Below are 20942 nucleotides of genomic sequence, written 5' to 3' on the forward strand. Positions count from 1 at the left end.
CTCTTTCAGTCACCTCTCTCCCTCATATATATATATATATATATATATATATATATATATATTATCCAAGATCCGGCACTCTTCAAATACAGAAGGAATAACTTTGCCTAACTAATAATAACTAATTGCAGGCACAAAAACAATTAGTCTCATCAGGTAGCACCTCCCATTATATATATATATTACAGGGTGTGCAGTCCAGAAATCTTTCCCATATACTCCATTTAATGTGCTTTATTGCACACCTGAGGGAAAGGAGAAGCCCTCTGTCTGGATTAGCACCCCTACCTTATTGGTTTAAAAGCATGGAGTCTGGTATAGTATATGCACACTGGTATTAGGCACAATTCTAGGTAAGTCCTACAAGTTATATACTGTAGTGCAACTTCGGTTCATTTTTGGGGTGTGGGTACCCCTGGATTGCCTTTGTTGATCTGTTTCAGGGCACTGCATTATAACACATTTTTCTTTTATAACACATTTTAACCCTTCACTGTTTGTTTATTATATATGTACTTACCTTTTTTATTTTCATTCTTTATATGCAGCTGTGGCTGCTCTTAACTATCTCTTTTACACTGCACTTTTCTTACTATGGCGGTGCCCTGGGGCGGCTTAGCTGGGCCAGTTTGGGGGTGTCCTGCGCTCTGAATTTGAACCCTAGTATGTTAGGGACCTACCCTAAAGAGGTTACCTGGATGTGGTGGGTAGGCCCATAACCTTGGCCAAGATTATGCTAAAAACCTCTATTGATTGCAAAATTTTATTGCATTTATATATTATCAATAATTTGGAGTTGTGCACCTGAGATTTGTCTGTTTTTATGCCTGCAATTAGTCTCATCAGGTAGCACCTCTCATTATATATATATTACAGGGTGTGCAGTCCAGAAACCTTTCCCATGATACAAATGACATTTACCAGTCCTTTTCAGATCTCTCACCACCTATGTTGGTCTGCATTACTGACTGTCTATCTCAGTTTGGATTTTTGTCTGACTCACTGAAACTCAATCTTTCAAAAACAAAGCTAGTAATATTCCTATCAGCCAACAGAAGATACCGATCTGACATTTCTATTGCTATTGACAATGCAACAATAAACCCTACCCCTTACACTTGCTAACAAGTTGCTATATTTAACTCAGACTTGCCCTGTGTTTGTCACATTCAGTCTGCATCCAAATCCAGTTGCATACATCACTTTAATTTTAGATATTTATATAGTACACATATATTATGCAGTGCTCTGCGGAGATTATTTGGCTTCTCACATCAGTACCTGCTTACAATGTATATTCCCTACCACACACAGTGGGGTTCTTTTTTTGTTAGAATCCAATTAACCTACCAGTATGTTTTTGGATTGTGGGAGGATACCAGAGTACACAGAGGAAACCAAGATAAGCATGGAGAGTACTTACAAATTCTAAGCATTTAGGCCCTGATTCAGACCAGCTCACAGGTCTGAAGGGCGTTTTCTTTTTTTTTTGTCCGGCCATCTGGCCGCTCGCTAAGCTGTGGATGACCGCCCACAGCTTTGCGAGCAGCCAGGTGATGGTTGCGATGGTCGCGACCATCTCGACCATCGGGCTTGCGACGAGACCCTTGTGGTAGGGTCTCGTCTGCCACAAGCCCCAGTGAGCTTCCTGCTCTAATAGAGCAGGAAGCTCACTACTGACATCACGAGTTATGTCAGTAGGGCCGCCCCCAAACGGCAGGTGTTCCTTTGGGAATGCCTACGTTTGGCAAGCCACCCCCCCGACCCACCTACAAAACGGGGCGAGCTGTCGATCAACATCGGCAGCCGTCCCGTTTGTAGCGAGCCCCGAATTTCACACTCGCTCCGGGGCTCGCGCACGCACAGTCCGGCCATCGATACGCTTGCGAGCACTATGCACTTGCGAGCGGGTCTAAATCAGGCCCTTAAGCCCTTAGTGGGAATCAATCCCAAATCATCAGTTATGTAAAACAGTAAGGCTAACCATTATACCAACTGTGCTGCTCATCTAAGAAACATTTTCAGAATGCGTACATTTATAGACACTACACAAGCTATAATTCATGCCCTAATTATCTGTAACATTGACTATTGCAATAGACTCCTTACTGTTCTTCCCCTAAACAAACTTTCACTCATACAATATATTTTGAATGCAGCAGCTAGATTAATTTTCCTTGTAAAACATTCATCTACTGCTAATCTGCTGTTAGTGCCTATATTGGTTGCCTGTGTTTAACCGGGAAACAGTCGGAGAGACTGAGGACCTCATTCAGAGTCGGTCGTTGCGGCCGCACGGTCGTAAGGGAAATGGGGCTGGATATGCAAATGATGCACTTACAAGTTGCGTCCTTAAAATCGGATCGTTAGCTGGCCGACCAAGGGGAGGATGCGGCCGTAAGACAAAAAATACGCCCCCATCTCGTACGCATTACACGTCATCTCCGGCCATATAAGGATTAATCGAGACCATCGGTAACCATCGGAACTGGTCGTAGAGCTTAAGGTTGACCATACCCTCTCTTAAGCACTACGATCAGGTCAGTGTACAAACCACCCATGTCACGTGTGCCATGACACTACTTTGTTAATTATGCACTCCCATAAAACGCCATTCGCATAATTAGGCACGCCTGCCTTCGGATCTCCACTCCCCCGTTTTTAAGCACCTTCCCCTGTTACCACCCACAAACGCCTCATTCTGTCACTCAAACTACCAACCTGGCTGTGTTCAAGTAGAGAGAAATTTCTGATCGTAGCAGCTAGTTTTGGAACGCGCATTGTGAACTTTACGCATGCGCAGTTTAGCGAACATCGGTGGCGTACGACCGTGCGGCCGCAACGACCGACTCTGAATGAGTTCCTAAATACCGACTGGAAACCCAACCGCCGGCTTCCTGACTGTATAATCCCAGCAAGGGTTAAATGATAGGCATCGACATCCCGATGCCTGTCATTTTCCCTACGCTGGGAGCCCGACACCAGGCTTACCGATCAAAGGTAAGCCGGTGACGGGCGTGGAGAGCCGTGGGGGGGTGGGTTAGGTTTAGGGTTCCCAGGCGGAGATTAGGTTTAGGCTAGGGGAAGGGGGGGTTAGGGTTAGGCACCCCCGGGGGAGGTTAGGGTTAGGCACCCCCCGAGGGGCTTAGCTTTAGGCGGCGGGGAAGGGGGGTTAGGTTTAGGCACTTAGAGGGGGATTAGGGTTAGGCACTTATGGGGGTGGTTATGGTTAGGCACCTCTAAGGGAGGGTTAAGGTTAGGGGGTAGAATATGTTAGAGAATACTTTCCTGGGGGACGATCGGAATTTTCATTGATGCCGGGATACCGCTGTTGGGATACTGCATCTGTTTAACCAAATGTAATACAAAAGACTTCACTAACATACAAGTCTACCAACAAAACTGCACCAACACACATCTCTTCACTTGTCTCATAAAAGGCAGGAAATGGTCAGCATGAAGTCACTTCATCCAACCAGGATGTGCACATATCTACATCCCCTGTTTTCAAAATCTAAAACATAACAAATGTGTGAAAGCTGAACAAGTGTGGCTCTTGACACCTTGAGATTGTTGGACAATTATTACTATTACCTAGTCTAATGGCTTTATTAGTTCTCATTCCTCACGTTGTAATCCTGGCTGTGAACAAACATACATGGGAAAGAGGGTGTGGCCAAATGTGAAGGTGGGGGAAGCATGAGTCACAGGGATGTTGCTAAATGTTACACGTGTCTAAGCATGATGCACGAGCAAAGCACTGGAAGATGGAGATGCTTGGTTAGGTCTCCAGATAGCCGGACCGGCACATTAGCCCTTGAGGCATTTGCCAGAATTGTGAGATGGCCAGTCCAGTCATGCCTTGAGTTATGGAAATATTAAATTTATCCATGGTTGGGAAGAGGACACAAGTGGGGCACCTTGTTTGAAAAAGTTGAGTCCACTCTTTCAAACAAAATGTCCCTTTAGTGGTTATTGTCTGGTGATCACCAGACAACATTTAAAAGAGTACACACAATATATTTTCCACAGATGGAGAGGATATAAAGTACCAAACTCCTCCATCGTTGTCACACTCCGGACAATTAAAACCACTTTTTTACTACTCTGGTGCTTGTCCAGGATAGCACAGATATCTGCTCATGCTGCACATTGAGGTCTGGCTGTGCTGCTCCTGCCCCGTCTACTCAGTGTCCTGTTACTGAGCATGGAGAAATCTCTCCGCAGCATCTTGCTCAGAGCATGTTTTCCCAGCATAATGGCACACAGGCTGCATTTCAGAGTTCCCTCCTAAACAACTGTATGGGCGCAGCCATGTTGGACTCTGGGCCTGATTCAGACCCGGTCGCAAGCGCTGAGCGTCAATGGTGGCCCAGAGCGCATGCGCATGATGGGTAATCCATCGCCCCGGGTCTCACACAAAAGGGTGCGAGCTGTCGATGTTGAGTGACAGCTTGCCCCCTTTGGTGGGCGGGCCAGGGGGGTGGCTGCCCAAACTGAGGCAATTCCCATGAGAATGCCTCCCATTTGGGGGCGACCCCACTGACATCACGAGTGATGTCAGTGGAGAGATTCTGGCTCTGTTAGAGCTGGAATCTCTCTGGGGCTTGCGTCCACGAGACCCTACCACAAGGGTCTCGTCGCAAGCCCGATGGTAGTGATGGTCTTGACCATCGCGACCATCATCATGGCCGCTCGCTATAGCTGTGGGTGGTCACCCACAGCTATGCGAGCGGCCAAGAGGCCGCAAAAAATAAACAAAAAACGCCCTGATTCAGAGCGAGCGCTCATTCAGAGCGTCCGACTCTGAATCAGGGTCCCTGTCACCTGATGCACTTCCTCCACTCAGAGGACCTCATTCAGAGTCGGTTGAAGTGGCCGCACGGTTGTATGCGAACAGGGGCCGTATATGCAAATGATTCCCTCGCAAGTTGCGTCCCTAAGTTTGGATCGGTAGTTGGCCGACCAAGGGGAGGAAGCGGTCGGAAGACAAAAAAATACGCCCCCTTCTCGTACGCATTGCACGTCATCTCCGGGCATATAAGGATTAATCGAGACCATCGGCAACCATCGAAACTGGTCGTAGAGCTTAAGGTTGACCATACCCTCTCTTAAGCTCTACGATCATGTCATTGTAAAAACCTCCCATATCCCATGTGCCATGACGCTACTTTGTTAATTATGTACTCCCATAAACCGTATGCACTCCCACAAAACGCCGTCCGCATAATTAGGCACGCCTGCTTTCGGATCTCCACTCCCCTGTTTTCAAGCACCTTCCCCTGTTACCACCCACAAACGCCTCAATCTGTCACTCAAACTACCGACCTGGCTGTGTTCAAGGAGAGAGAAATTTCTGATCATAGCGGCTAGTTTGCGCACGCGCATTGCGAACTGTATGCATGCGCAGTATAGCGAACATCGGTGGCGTACAACCGTGCGGCCGCTTCGACCGACTCTGAATGAGGTCCTGAGTGCTGCCCCCAGACCAACTGAGCACAGCATCCAATCCCTGGGGATCCTCCCCTATAAATTCAACTTCCAGGAGGCTGCCGCATATGAGTGACATCATTGTGGCAGTGTGATGATGTTATCTGGGGGTTTACAGTCAATGGGGTCAACCTAATTAGCCATGATGATCTCGCAGTTAGGCACTTTTTGGCAGCCCAAACTGTGCGAATTTGTGCTTGGAGCCAGCCGCGAGGGGTGCGAGATGTGGTGCCGTTACTGGCGTGTTAATGCCATGGTAATGGCAATTCGCACCCTTCATGGCTAACTGGATTGAGCCCAAACTAAAACATCTTAAGCGCAGAGTTAATTTTTGTGTTTAGCGTAAGGTGACAAACACTGCCAAAAATTAAACAAATAAAATGCATTATCATTTTTACATGCAGATTTTATTAAGAAAATGTACAATTCTGCTTTTTGCTGTTTTAGAGAAGTGGATTAATGCCAAAGTGAGAAACTCAAAGTAGTTCTATAAGGTGTTTATAAGTAGAAAAAATACAATTATTATTAATATTAGTATTATTAGTATTATTAGTATTATTAGTATTATTATTATTATTATTATTTCACTTTCTTGTCATTTGTGTTAAAAAAACCTTTTTGGTCATTTTGCGTAGATTGTATTTGCCTTAAGAGGATAGTGTAAACTAACTTCAATATCAAAGTTTTCTGAAGAAAAAGGGTACTTTATAAATAAAGTTACTGATATTGATGTTGGAATGTTACCTTCACAAAAAGTGTACATAAATTGGCTCAACACAGGGGAGAGAAACTCTTTAGTGGCACAGAGGTTTAATCATACTTGCCAACTCTCCCTGATTGTCTGGGAGACTCCATGAAATAGTAGCAATCACCCTGACTCCCTGAAGAGCCTAGCAATCTACCTGATTGCACCCTACCCCTATAATGTAGCTGTTATATACTTGGGAAATAAAATCAGAGATATATACATTCAAATGGGCTCATAAGTGCCATTTCACTGCATTGGTTACAGTACCTTGCAAAAGTATTCACCCCCCTTGGCTTTTTACCTTTTTTGTTACATTACAACCTTTAATTTATTTTTATTTTTAATCTGAATTGTATGTGATGGATCTGCACAAAATAGTCTAATTTGGTGAAGTGAAATAAGAAAAATATACATAAAAAAGAATCTTTATAATTAAAATTCTGAAAATTGGCATGTGCATATGTAATCACCCCGTTTGCTATGAAGCCCCTCAAAAGTTCTGGTCTGGTGCAACCAATTACCTTCAGAAGTCACATAATTACTGAAATTAAGTCCACGTGTGTGAAATCTAACTGTCAGATGATCTGTCAGTATAAACACACCTTTCCTGAAAGGCCCCAGAGGCTGCAACACCACTAAGCAAGAGGCATCACACCATGAAGACCAAGGAGACCAAGTACAATTCTGGGTTGGGTTATAAAAAAATATCCAAATTTTTGATGATCCCCCGGAGCACCATCAAATCCATAATCATCAAATGGAAAGAACGTGATACCACAACAAACCTACCAAGAGAGGGCCGCCCACCAAAACTCACAGACCGGGCAAGGAGGGCATTAATCAGAGAGGCAGCACAGAGACCAAAGGTAACCCTGAAAGAGCTGCAGAGTTACACAGCAGAGACTGGTGTATCTGTGCATGTGACCACAATAAGCCGTACACTCCATAGAGCTGGGCTTTATGGAAGAGTGGCCAGAAAAAAGCCATTACTTAGTGATAAAAATAAGAAGACACAATTTGAGTTTGCCAAAAGGCATGTGGGCGACTCCCCAAATGTATGGAGGAAGGTGCTCTGGTCAGATGAGACTAAAATGTATCTTTTTGGCCACCAAGGAAAATGCTCTGTCTGGCGCAAACCCAACACATCCCATCACCCCTAGAACACCATCCCAACAGTGAAACATGGTGGTGGCAGCATCGTGCTGTGGGGATGTTTTTCAGCAGCAGGGACTGGGAAACTGATTCAAGTCGAGGGAAAGATGGATGGTGCTAAATACAGGGATATTCTTGCGCAAAACCTGTTTCAGTCTGCCTGGGATTTGAGACTGGGACGGAGGTTCACCTTCCAGCAGGACAATGACCCGAAGCATACTGCTAAAGCAACACTCGAGTGGTTTAAGGGGAAACATTTAAATGTGTTGGAATGACCTAGTCAAAGCCCAGATCTCAATCCAATTGAGAATCATTGGTCAGACTTGAAGATTGCTGTTCACAAGCGGAAACCATCCAACATGAAGGAGCTGGAGCAGTTTTGCCTTGAGGTCTGAGGGGGCCCCTGGGCAACAAACGTGTGGGGGCCCCTATCGATAAAAGTGTTTTTTTTTCTATAATATATATATATATATATATATATATACACATATACGTGTGTATATATATATATATATATATATGAAAAGCATATATATATATATACATATACGTGTGCGTGCGTATATATGTATATATATATAAATATATATGAAAAGCATATATATATATATATATATATATACAATAAAGAAAGAAGGAGTCAGCACATCCATATCAATCCATAGAAAATTTATTAATCCAGTAGAGAACAAATGTCGAGGTTATTTGAGGGGCTTGTGAGCAAAGTCATAGCAATAGTTCATCATGGCACAAACAGCAGGCAATCATGAAAATACTCATCACAAGTCCTCCCTCCAGAGAGTAGCGCCCGACAGCCGTTTCGGTGCGTGTATATATATATATATATATATATATATATATATATATGAAAAGCAATACATAATATATATGATATACAATATATCATATGTATGAGATATCTGAGTATATCAGAGTGTGTGTGTACAGGAAAAATTAAAAAGAATCTTTATATATATATATATATATATATATATCTATATCTGATAGATAGAGATATTTATATATATATATATAATCTCATCTCACCGGTGAATGAGATAGATCCCCTTCCGTTTGTGAGGCTTCTATGGACGGATGAAGACGGAGCCATCAGGATGGAGGCTGGCAGAGGAGGATCTGGAGGCGGAGCCATCAGTGTGACTGACTGCTCCGTGCTCCGCAAAGGCTTATGGGTGGAGCTGCTGCGGCTGGGCATGTGCAGCAGCTCCCCCGTCGGCCATGTTTTTTTTAACTAGCTGCCCGATCGGAGCTTAATCTCCGATCGCGGAAGCCCGGCGAGGGGGGAGGTGGGTCGGTAAATGAAAGCCAGGCTGTGTGACACCGACCACCAAAGTCACATGCCCAGCGGGAACTGGCCCAGGATCTTGGCGGCTCCATTAAGTAAAAAAAAAGAGTTGATGTAGTGTGTGTGGGGGCCCCTGGACGATCGCCCATGTCGCCCCGCCTATAATCCGGCCCTGGGAATGGGCAATAGTCACAGGGGCAAGATGTGGCAAGCTCATAGAGACTTATCCAAAGCGACGTGCAGCTGTAATTGCCGCAAAAGGTGTCTCGACAAAGTACTGACTTTAGGGGGGTGAATAGTTATATACGTTGAAGTTTTCTCTTATGTTGTCCTAAATATTGTTTGATTCACAATTTTAAAAAAAGCACAACTTCACAGTTGTAGGCATGTTCTGTAAATGAAATGATGCACACCTTCAAACAATTCAATTTAATTCCAGATTGTGAGGCAACAAAACATGAAAAATGCTAAGGGGGGTGAATACTTTGGCAAGGTACTGCATATGGCAAAATGAGACAGATGTACTAAGCTCTGGAAGGGAAAACTTAGTGATAAAGTACCAACCAATCAGCTCCTAACTGTAATTTTTCAAACACAGAGGTCTATCTTCTAAGCTTTGGGTGGAGATAAAGTGGACGGAGATCAAGTACAAGCCAACCAGCTCCTAACTGTATATTTTCAAACACAGTCTGTGACATGGCAGTTAGGAGGTGATTGGCTGGTATGTTATTTTTATCTACTTTATCTCCATCCAAGGCTTAGTAAATAGACCCCACAGCCTGTAACATGACAGTTAGGAGCTGAGTGGCTAATAATTTATCACTCTCTAATTTATCACTTCCCAAAGCTTAGTACATCTCCCCATGGATATCTATGGCTACATGCATTTTCAAATAAGATTTCACTTGGCCACTTATGTGGAACCCCTTGTAATACACAATACATGAACAAGCCCTGAAAACTATGAGTGTGCTTTCATCAACATTTAGATCTTACTGCTTTGCAGCTTGTTTACATTTGGATGAAAGTCAATTTTATGCCACGCCTCTCAGATATAGCAGTACAAGTCCATTGTACTTCCGCGATCAAAGGTGCTGCTTTCTCAATCTCCCTGAAATACTTTTCCAAAAGTAGGCAAGTATGGGTTTAATAGCTTTGTGTCAGGTCTTGGCACATGTGATGAATGTGCTCTGCACAATCTAATACAGAGTTGTACACTAATGCCATCACAACTGCAAATTTGTACACAGCAGCTGTGAAAAATTAGGCAAAAGTCGCAGTAGTCAGGATTTGTATTGAGACACACACCGGTAGAATGTGAAAATCCATGTAACTGCATACAAAGACACACCATCTGTCGCTAATCAGTTGCTTAGCAGACTTCTGAGTAAACTTATGGAGGCACAGAATGGCTGCAGGAACTGAGACTGCCGAAGCTGTTTTTACAGCATATTGGATCCCAGAAAACAGCCATGAGACCCCTGTGTTTGAGTCACCACAAATAGTCCCTGCCTGTCAATCACTTTGCAAATAAATCCTCACTGCAAGCGACATTGGTAATGAAACATGACACATGCGCAATGCGACTCAGATACATTTGCAGACCATCAATAATCGCTCAACCGCATAAGCATTGGCATATTGTCCATTTCTGAATCAGGCCCACAATGTTCTCGATAGTCTAGTACAATTAATTATATGATGGACAATTTAGTACAATAGCTGAGTTATGAATTACAGGCACAACAATCTTATACAACAAATGTGTGCTGGACAATCTAGTACAATGAATGTGTGCTGGACACCCTGGTACAATGAATGTGTGCTGGATAACCTAGTACAATGAATGTGTTCTGGGCAATTTGGTACAGTGAATGTGTACTGGACAATTAAGTACAATGAATGTGTGCTGGGCAAAATAGTACAATGAATGTGTGCTAGACAACCTAGTACAATAAATTTGTGCTGGACAATCTAGTTCATTGAATGTCTGCTGGATGACTTACTGTAGAACAGTGACTGTGTGCTGGATAATGTAACACAAATGTGTTGTGGATAACCTGATACAATGAATGTCTGTTTGGCCACTTAGTACAATGAATGTGTGCTGGGCAATCTAGTACCATGAATGGGTGCTGGACCTTCTAGTACTATGAAATATGCACTGAAGAATCTAACACAACCATGCAGTGCCTCCAATGGTGGTATCCCTTATGCAGTGCCCTTTAAACAGTGGCCCCAGTTGTAGTTCCCCCCTATGCAGTACCCCCAATATTGCCCTTTATATAGTGCCCCCAATAGTGGTGTCTCGATGCAGTGCCCCCAGTGGTACTGCCCCCCTTGTAGTGCCCCCAGTGGTAGTCCCCCCTTTCTGGTGGTCCCCCCTTGTAGTGCCCCTAGTAGTAGTCACCCCTTGTTGTGCCCCCAGTGGAGGCTCCCCCCACTATGCAGTGCCCCAGTAGTAGCCACCCCTTTGTAGTAGTCCCCCCCCTTGTTGTGGCCCCAGTGGAGGTCCCTCCCATGCAGTGCCCCAGCATTGCCCTTTATATGGTGCTCCCAGTAGTGGGCCCTCGATGCAGTGCCCCCAGTGGTAGTCCCCCTCTTGTAGTGCGCCCAGTGGTAGTCCCCATCCTTGTAGTGGTCCCCCCTTGTACTGCCCCTAGTAGTAGTCCCTCCTTGTAGTAGCTCCCCCCCTTGTTGTGCCCCCAGTGGAGGTTCCCCCATTACGCAGTGCCCCAGTAGTAGCCACCCCATTGTAGTAGTCCCCCCTTTGTAGTAGTCATCCCCTTGTTGTGCCCCCAGTGGAGGTTCACCCCCCTATGCAGTGCCCCTGTAGTAGCCACCCCGTTGTAGTAGTCCCCCCTTTGTAGTAGTCCCCCCTTTGTTGTTCCCACAGTGAAGGTTCCCTCTATGCAGTGCCCCAGTAGTAGCCACCCCCGTTGTAGTATTCAACCCTTGTAGCAGTCCCCCCCTTGTTTTGCCCCCAGTAGAGGCACCCCCCCGCTATGCAGTGCCCCAGTAGTAGCCACCCCCTTGTAGTAGTCCTCCCCTTTGTAGAAGTCGCTTACCTGAATCCCCGCTCCAGTTCCGGCTGCCACCATCCACTCCTCAGACCGTCCTCCCGGGCCGGGCCACTCTGCATTATGGGAGAGATGTCATGACGTCTCTCCCATTATCCACTGCGGGAGCCGGAAAGCTCCAGCCCGGCATCGGCAGTGGGCGCAGTAGCCAATGACAGTCTGACTGACTCTCATTGGCTGTTAATCAAAACAAACACACAGCTGCCGGCGCCTGCGGCTGTGTGTTTGTCACTGTGTAGTGCTGACCGAACTCTTTCTGGTCAGCGCTACACGCGTGGTGCAGCTATGTCACAGAGACACAGTCTGCCAGCGGCCCGCATGGTCGCAGCTGAGGCGCCCTACTCAGCTGCGTACCATGCGTAATGGTAGAACCGGCCCTGTGTGCTGGACAACTTAGTACAATGAATGTGTACCTGACAACCTACTGTAGTAAAATGAATGTTTGCTGAACAATCTGGTACAATGAATGTGTACCGGACAATGTAGAAAAATGAATGTGTGCTAGACAATCTAGAACAATGAATGTGTACCCAACAATGTAGAAAAATTAATGTGCGCCAGACAACCTGCTGTAGTGCACTGCATGTGTGCTGGACATTTTGGTACAATGAATGTGTGTTGGACAACCTAGCACAATAAATGTGTGCTGGACAATGTAGTACAATGTATGTGTTCTGGACAATGTAGCACAATGAATGTGTGCTGGGCACCCTAGTACAATGCATGTGTGCTGGGCAACCTGCAGTAGTACAATGAATGTGTGCTGGACAATATAGTACAATGAATGTGTGCTGGGCAACCTAATACAATACATGTGTGCTGGATAATCTAGTACAATGATACGCTTGTTCTTGGTAACTTCCTCCAAATTTGTAAATGTTCAAAACATATATAGATATTAACATATTTTTAAGTGTACAGATTATTTGACAAATGTTATTTGAAAAAATTCAAAATAATTTATAATTATGTGCCCTATGTATACTGTTGTCTTGCCCTGTCCCTCAAACCAGTCCAGAGTTTATTTTTTTTAACTACTATTTTTTTGTACAGAGAATTGTTTTGTAATTTTCTTGTGGTTCATTATATTTTCAAATGCCTACAATGTTGATGACACCTACTTTATTTTTGCCCAGGGCATCACAAATCTGGCTGCCCTTTTTGTCTGTCCTTGTTCTGGAATGGAAAAGTGTTACATTGTATATATATCTTCCATATCATTTATTGCTTCTTGGTACAGTATACTTTACTGTACTGTATGTGGACTTACAGAAACTATAATACATATTGACAGTGCAGTAGCAGGGTGTCTCTGCCCTGGAATGGCACCTCCCTCCTCCATGTTGTCGTTACATCATACACCAAGTGCTGGGGAACACTGAAAGCAGTAAGATGGGTGTCGGAAGCTTCTGCGCCTTTCTATATACAGATATGTCCACATACATCCATCCACCAAGCACTACAAGTTGCGTTACACATAACGTATGAGCGATGTGTGACACGTTAGCACTCAGCATCTTTTTGTGCGACTTTTTCCCATAAAATGCATGTTATTCGCAAAGTGATGTGAATAGGACACATGCTTATGCTGATTAAAATGATATGCAGCATGCCTATATTTTGTGTTCGACTGTGGTTATATCTGCATGCAAAATGCTACATTACAGTCAGTGACTGTGACACTGAAACGTAGCATTTTGCATGCAGATACAGTCGCAGAATATATAGGCATGTCGCATATCATTTTAATCAGCATAAGCGTGTGTCCTATTCACATCACTTTGCGAATAACATGCATTTTATCGGAAAAAGTTGCACAAAAAGAAAGCTCTTCGCTATTGAGTCGTGACACAACATGCACTACTAGAAGGGCTGTTTAATGTGCAAGGAGGCTAGACGTATGTGGAACATACTTGCAAACTCTACCTGAAATAGTAGCAATCTCCCTGACTCCCTGAAGAGTCTAACAATCTCCCTGATTGCACCTTACCACCCAATATGGAGCTGTTATATAAAAAAAACCCAGAGAAGTATAGATTCAAATGGGATTATTAGTATAATTTTACCTGCATTGGTTATAAGGCACAAATATCCCTATGGCTAAATGTATTTTCTGAAAAGTATTAGTGTGTTTTCATCAAAAAGTAGATCTTACTAACTGCTTTGGGGTTTATTTACATTTGGAGGTAAATCAATTTTATGGCACATCTCTCAGATTTAGCAGTAAACGTCCACTTTATCGCTGCGCTCATACTGTAGGTGGTGCATTCGCAATCTCTGTGACATGCTTCTTCAAAAGTAGGCAAGTATGGTGTGGACACATCTGTAATAGGAAGGGGGGAATCTCAGAAATCTAGAGGCACCCTGCAACGTGAAAAAGAAGTTGTGGCTTCCTCTCTAGAGTGCCGCTGGGCAGTGAATATGCTGCCCCCTTGGCCTTGGGCACCGGTCACACACCCCTTGTTGTGGCTCTGCATCTTGATTGATGATTTTCAATTGCATCTGGCAAATTGAACTTCTGTTGCATTTTTGCATGTTCACGTTTGTAACTTTTATTTTATGATTGTTCAGTTATATTTATTTATATGCATTTTGTGTATGGTTTGCACATTATCCAATATGAAATACGTTATTTTGTTGACAGAAGGCAGTTTTTTCATTGGTGAATTTAAATCTGCACTGGACAGCAAGCTTAGGAAGAAATAGAAAGTTTCAATGGTAATTGAAAAGTAGAAACATTTGGATATTTTTCTTAATCTCCATTTTCACTTATTGTTAACAGATATATATATATAAATATTTTTACTTTTATGGTATAATGAAAAAATTGGATACCCAATCATATTCACTTGATTGCTAAGCCATTTTCTTTTAAAGCAATTAGCGTTCAGTTCCTATTCTGTCAAAACCAAAAATACCATCCAGACGTTTAAAGGCTGCTCAGTTTTGACACTGTCTTCAGGTATGTCAGATTATAGTAGATAATAACATTCCTTGTAAAAATGTTCTTTTGTGACTCAAACACCACTGTACTTAAAAAACAAAAGGAGAAAAACAAATGAAAACTAAATTAAAACTCCACTAGATGGACATCTAGTGCCAAATAGAATAATTCATTTATAATTCTCTCATATTTACAATATCAATCCCTGCTGACAAGCAGGCAGCCATATTAATTTAGAAAAATACCAGGGGTGTTTTAAGAGAGGAGAGGGCCTGTGTGCAGACTCCCTTCTGGCCCCCTCCTCTATGGCAGCGCAGTAGACTCTGGCTTGGTGCCAGAGTCTACTGCACATACACATGTCTCCGGGAAAATGGCACCTGTTCCTTATTCCTGGGACCATCTCTAGTGCGAATGTGCAAATCACCAGGAAAATGACCACTGCACCATGTTTCCTGTGATTTTTGCTGCTCTGTAGCTCTGCGCAGGGGCGCAGTGAGCCGGGCTGGGCCTGATGAAGGGGGCATGGCCTAATCATGGGAGACGTGGTCACGCTCCCTTTGGGAGAAAAAACTTCTGAAGTGCCACGCACGCTGGGGAAAGGGACGCTGTGAGCCCCTCACCATGGAGCAAATCCGGTGGTGGGCGTGATCAGTGTGACCACTCCTCCCTCTTAGGCAAAGAAGACTGCCCAACGATCAGTCTCCCACTGCAGCCCAGCACACAGCAGCATGTGCTGGGCTGCTGAGAGGTAAGAGTTAAGAGGCAATTATTACCTGCCCCCTCCTCTCAGTGCCCCTAGCTCTGGGCCGCCGGCAGACACATCACTCTGGAGAATGTGGAGAGGTAAGTGTAACTATATATATATATATATATATATATATATATATATATACAGTATATATATATATATCTATATATATACTATATGTGGGTGCAGGGTGTCCGGTGGGGGCCCTCCTGGACCCAGGGACCCTGTGCATCGGACACCCTACACCCATTATAGATACACCATTGAACAATACCAAAATACAGAGCAATAATTGTGGTGTTCCTCCATTCAGGTCAGTTCCCTGAAAATTCTGTCCAGTGCTGCAGCTCCCTCTTTTTCTATAGTGTCCTGTTTCAGGCACGCAGCAGTAGTCGATGCCCTCTCACCTGAACAACAACCCTATTGCCTGAGTGAGTCACCAGAGTGCAAGCAGAGAACATTGGTTGGAGCCTCGGGGGAATGCTTCATATTTGATAAATGCCACATGCCCAAGTAAATGCTGCATGCCCAATTCAGTATCTGCACCCAGGTAAGTAGTACTGTACATGTTGAGTGCAAATAGGCTTCCTCTGTAAATGTTTTACTCTGTTTTCAGACAAATTAGAACTGTCAATATGTACAGATATGTTGCATTATACACTGAAGCAGCAAATGTGGTTGTATTTAAAGTAATGTACTTTTGGATAACAGGGAGGTAAAACAGACTAAGGGGTAAATTTACTAAAGTGAGAGTTTTTGGAAGTGAGTTTAAAAAGTGAGGTTGCCCATAGCTCACTTTAGTAAATTTACCCCTAATAGTCTACCAAATAAATACAGCCATTTGCCTAAGAAAACTGAAGCAATGTTTCACGGAACAGTCAATAAGATATATTTTTTATAAAATAACATTATGCCTTTGCTTAAATAACATAATGTGTAAGCTGAAAAAAATCACAGTAGTAATCTGATCTACTAGAGTGCCTCTATAGTATCAATATTGTATATTTTAATTATTTAGCTTTAAAGAGATTCATCTTTTTATAGGATGGAAATAATTTAATGGGCTATTCAGTCCTATATAAAGCAATGTTATACATGCTCTAAATTTATATACATTTTCACAATATTTGCATTTTTTCTTGACATTTTCATTTGTGCAATATGTGAAAAAAATTACATAGGAAGTTCAATGTATTTCTAAATACAGTATATAATTTTCCCTAAGAAACTGCAAAAAGAACCTTGAAAATTTCTATTATCTTTGTTGCAGCCTGCGACAAGTCTTCTGACAGTCTTTATCACGCATACTGTATAAGACTGAGCCTGCCATCACTTAAATGTCTATTATAGGGTTTTTTCTGACTTTGGCTATTGGTGACCTTTGCTTTGTTCATGACTGTCATTTGCTGCCTGCACTGACCCTAGTGTCTGATATGTCCCCTACTGATTTAGTAGCATCTCCCTGATCATTCTAATTTTTTAGATAATAGTGACCTGCTCTATTCAGCAACTATACCTATTTGAACAAGACCCAGAGCCAACTAAACTATGGTAATACTTTTAACTCTATGGGAAAGAGGGATCGATGTGAATACCATGACTAGTCTTGCTATAGTAACTAATGTAAAGGAGTCATTAACTACCATTACAGATCTAGAACTGTACAATATTTTGGAATATGAAGGGCCACATTATTTTATACCTATATGGTTGATTGCATGGAGTGGTTTGGAAAAGACTTATGTGCAATATAAAGAATATGAATAAGCCATTATGAGAAAGAATGTTCTAATGACCATGCACAGTATTAAGAGATATATAAATATTAAGAGATATATAAGTATAAATATGGTAGTCCTTGTGAATACAAATTTCCTGCACTATACTGATAACTTGTGTGAAACTCAAGGAGGACACAGACTGTATAAAAATTCAATATGTGTTGAAAGTAGATTCTAACCTAAACATGGCTTCAATTAAATGGCCCTTACATGTCCTCTGTATATTTTGATATATACTTTATCTCTCTGTGTTTTTCTAGAGTTGTGTGGTATCCAAGGGCAAGAGAAATAAACACATAGCTTGATGATATAAATACAGATCATTCTCACATGTGATGCAATCTAGAGCTCTCCAGTCTGTGGAGGACTCATTGGATCACCTAACATTAGCTAAGACTACCCTTGTCGTTACAGTTGCAAGTATATGTGAAATGTTTAATCATAAAGCAAATCAAAGGACTCAGTAAAAGTTGAAGGAGGACTTGTACAATCCCAAAAAAATATTCTATGGTGGCATATATATCTTTAATACTGCACACAAATGTAGCACATACACACAGTCCATTGGAAATTATATATTAAACTTTAGTCTATAAAATGGACAGTACACCAATAGATAATGAGGTCTATTTACTAAGCCTTAGATGGAGATAAAGTGGACGGAGATAAAGTATCAACCAGCCAGTTCCTAACTGTCATTTTTCAAACAGCATGTAACATGGCAGTTAGGAGCTGATTGGCTGTTACTTTATCTCCCTCCACTTTATCTCTCTCCAAGGCTCCAAGTGAATAGACCCCAATGTATGATATAACAATGCTTGTAAAACAGTACAGTACCTGTGCTTATTGGCAGTATGTTTGCATTCTCCTTCTGAATCATAAGAAGCAATTTCCCTGAAAATAGCTGGAGTAGGAGGACACCGGACTCTGCAGAAAGTTTAGTGGATAATAGAAGTCCATCACTATTCCATGTACGGAACTGGAAACTAACAGATAGTTCATCCATTTGTGGGAAACCTGGCAATAACAGGTAACTTGTGCTAGAGCTGATAAAGGTGACAGGAACGGTGTGGGGTTCTGAGCAGGAGAACGTTATATTCCCCTGGAAGAGAAAAGTAGGGCATGTAGATGAACATTAAAATAAATATTTTCATATGATCACATCTTTTAATGCACATAATTCTTCAGGCAAGAGCTTGTCAGCGCTGAAACTTTAGAACATGGCAAAGAGACTCATGAGAATTGAATCTTTCCCTAACAGAAGGCTTATTTTTATATAAAAATCCCTTGTTGATCTATTAGTTGTTTGTATGATGACTTCAGCTTCAGAATGGCAGGAGGTTGTAGAACCCAAAAATTGTATGCAGTATTTATGACTGACACCTTAGCTGTGGAACCATCATAAGGTATTGCAGTAAGTTTTAAGTAAGTATTTGAATTGAAGGGAAGGCCCAGGGGAAATGAGAGTTCTATCTTAAGTTAACAAAATATATATTTGTGGCTCATTGTCATAAATTGATTGAGCAGCCACCATTGTGTGTGTCACAGCTATGAGAGGTATGTATGGGGTCAGTGGCTGGAGGATGTGCTGATCCTTGTGGTGCTATGTTAGTGGATCCTGGGGAGCCTCCAGATGAGTTACAGTAGCTCTTAATTTAGAAGTACATAAACATATGACCCAAAGTGGTGCCATTATCATGTAGTGTAGGACCACCAGAGCAGAGACGCCTTGCTGTGGCTGGTGGCTTACCACATGTTTATGTAACTAAGATCTCTGTATTGCTATCATGTAGGATGTAAATCTATTTTGCTGGCCCATTGTGGTGTGCTGCGGGAGGTTTTCTGTTATTTCTTTACATGTCAGCTATGTCTGATTTTGTATTGCTTGTGATGTATTATGAGACTTAAATTCAATATTCTGCATCTTTTCTTAATATTTTCAAATTCCAACCAAATTTTATGACATACAACACATACTTTGATTTTGCAAGTTTTCACATTTGGCATTTCCCACCTATCACAGCCATAACTTTGTGTGAGTGAGTGCTGCCACCAACAAGAATGCAGGGAATAGGGGGTGGGACTGTCACTGTCCAAGTGTCTGCTGTACGTGGCTTGCATCCTGGAGTGCTGCTGAGAAGCCGCCTGGTGCATACTTATGATGCTCCACACACTCTGCCCTGCGCCCTCACCATGATGTCTCGTGTGGGAGCAGAGCAGGCCAGGCACGCAGTAGCATCCTTGTCATGTCCCACTATATATATGTTTCATGCTGTTAGTTTGTCATGTTATTATTGCAAGGCTTTGCATCTTGTTAATTTTGTCCTTCCTGATTCTCTGTAGCTAGGATCTGATGTCATCAGTCCTCATTTCTTCCAGTCTCTAGCTCAGTGAGTGTCTGCCATTTTATCTTGCAGTTGTTCCTGTTGAGCTCTGGTAAACTATCATCTTTTCACCTACTATGTTATGCATAATTACAAGAATATCAGCTTGAAATAAGCCCTCATCTGGATTCTTCATACGTGCCTTACTAATTGAGTTGACACTGTCTGACAAAGTCTCTTGGTGTACTGGGGCAATACAGATATACACAGAGGAATTATCTCAGGGGCCTTACACTTACAGCCTGGTTATTTAGTCAGAATAATCCTGTTGTGACTCTGCATCAGCACCAACACAAAGCTCCCTATTTTCATTTACTTTACTGAGTAGTGCTTAACTTTTTGATGTCTAATACAATTATTTAAAATAACTTTTAAGTTAAAGAAAGTCTTAATATAATAAGCGAGTATCATTATGTACTGAACATTTTGTAAGATACATTTAAATTAAGATCATCAGGGATGTTACTATAAATAATAAATTAACCACTGTTGTGTCCAATGTATAGTGTTACTAAGTTATCACTATTAACATATAATTAATCGTGTTTATTTTCTGCTAAAGTCATTATCTAAAGTACAATAAATGTATCCATAATAAAGAAAATATACACTAGTTGTACATAAGACTTATTTGAACTTTCTAAAATTATTAAATAAAATACTTGGACATACTGATGGATAGAAATGTATGTAAGTGTATTTGCATTAATTGGCTTATTGTAAATTGCTTAGACTCTACTGGAACATTGCCCCAATCTAGCGCATTAATAGAATAGATGCTAGAATACACCAAATGATAACTTTTGCATATTCCACACAGGCACAAAATTAAGGTTGTAAGCTAAGCTGTCAGGGAAACATAATCTGTATGTACTATATAAAAATAGTAAATACTGTAGTAATATCTTCAGCCTTGGCCTACAGTTGTAGTCTTAGACCTGATCTGTGGTTGGTGCTTTAATTTCAGCAGTCACCCTATTAAGCATGATGAAAACCAACTATACTGTATAATCATCTCAGCATTCAAAATGGCTCAATTGGCAGAAGATATAGACTTAGGTCCCACTTTCTATGGCAACCAAGGTGCAGTTACTTTGTTCCAACTGAAAGCACTTCAAAATGATCTCTTCAATCAGTGACACAGGTAAGCTAAGAGCTTCAATAAAGATTTATGCATCTGTATCATAAACGTGTACAACCATAGTCACCCCTTGAATTTGGTTACGCAAACCTGCAATATTATTAGCAAAAACACAGTTGGCCTCTTCAGCTCAACAGTAGAAACTTCGTTCCCATCCTACATTCTCCT

The 20942-nt window shown here is 42.3% G+C and overlaps 1 protein-coding gene across 1 annotated transcript in view; it reads right to left on the reverse strand.

The window, feature by feature from the left end:
• Nucleotides 1–20942, reverse strand: part of CNTNAP5 (contactin associated protein family member 5) — a 621635-nt gene that overhangs the window by 285599 nt on the left and 315094 nt on the right. Inside the window, exon 8 of the mRNA XM_088473678.1 lies at nt 18087–18351. Within this exon, the coding sequence (XP_088329804.1) occupies nt 18087–18351 (265 nt within the window). The remainder of the gene's footprint in view (nt 1–18086; nt 18352–20942) is intronic.

The sequence above is a fragment of the Taudactylus pleione genome, unplaced genomic scaffold (assembly GCF_031769625.1).
Source record: "Taudactylus pleione unplaced genomic scaffold, aTauple2 ptg000138l, whole genome shotgun sequence".
In the NCBI taxonomy this organism is placed as follows: Eukaryota; Metazoa; Chordata; class Amphibia; order Anura; family Myobatrachidae; genus Taudactylus; species Taudactylus pleione.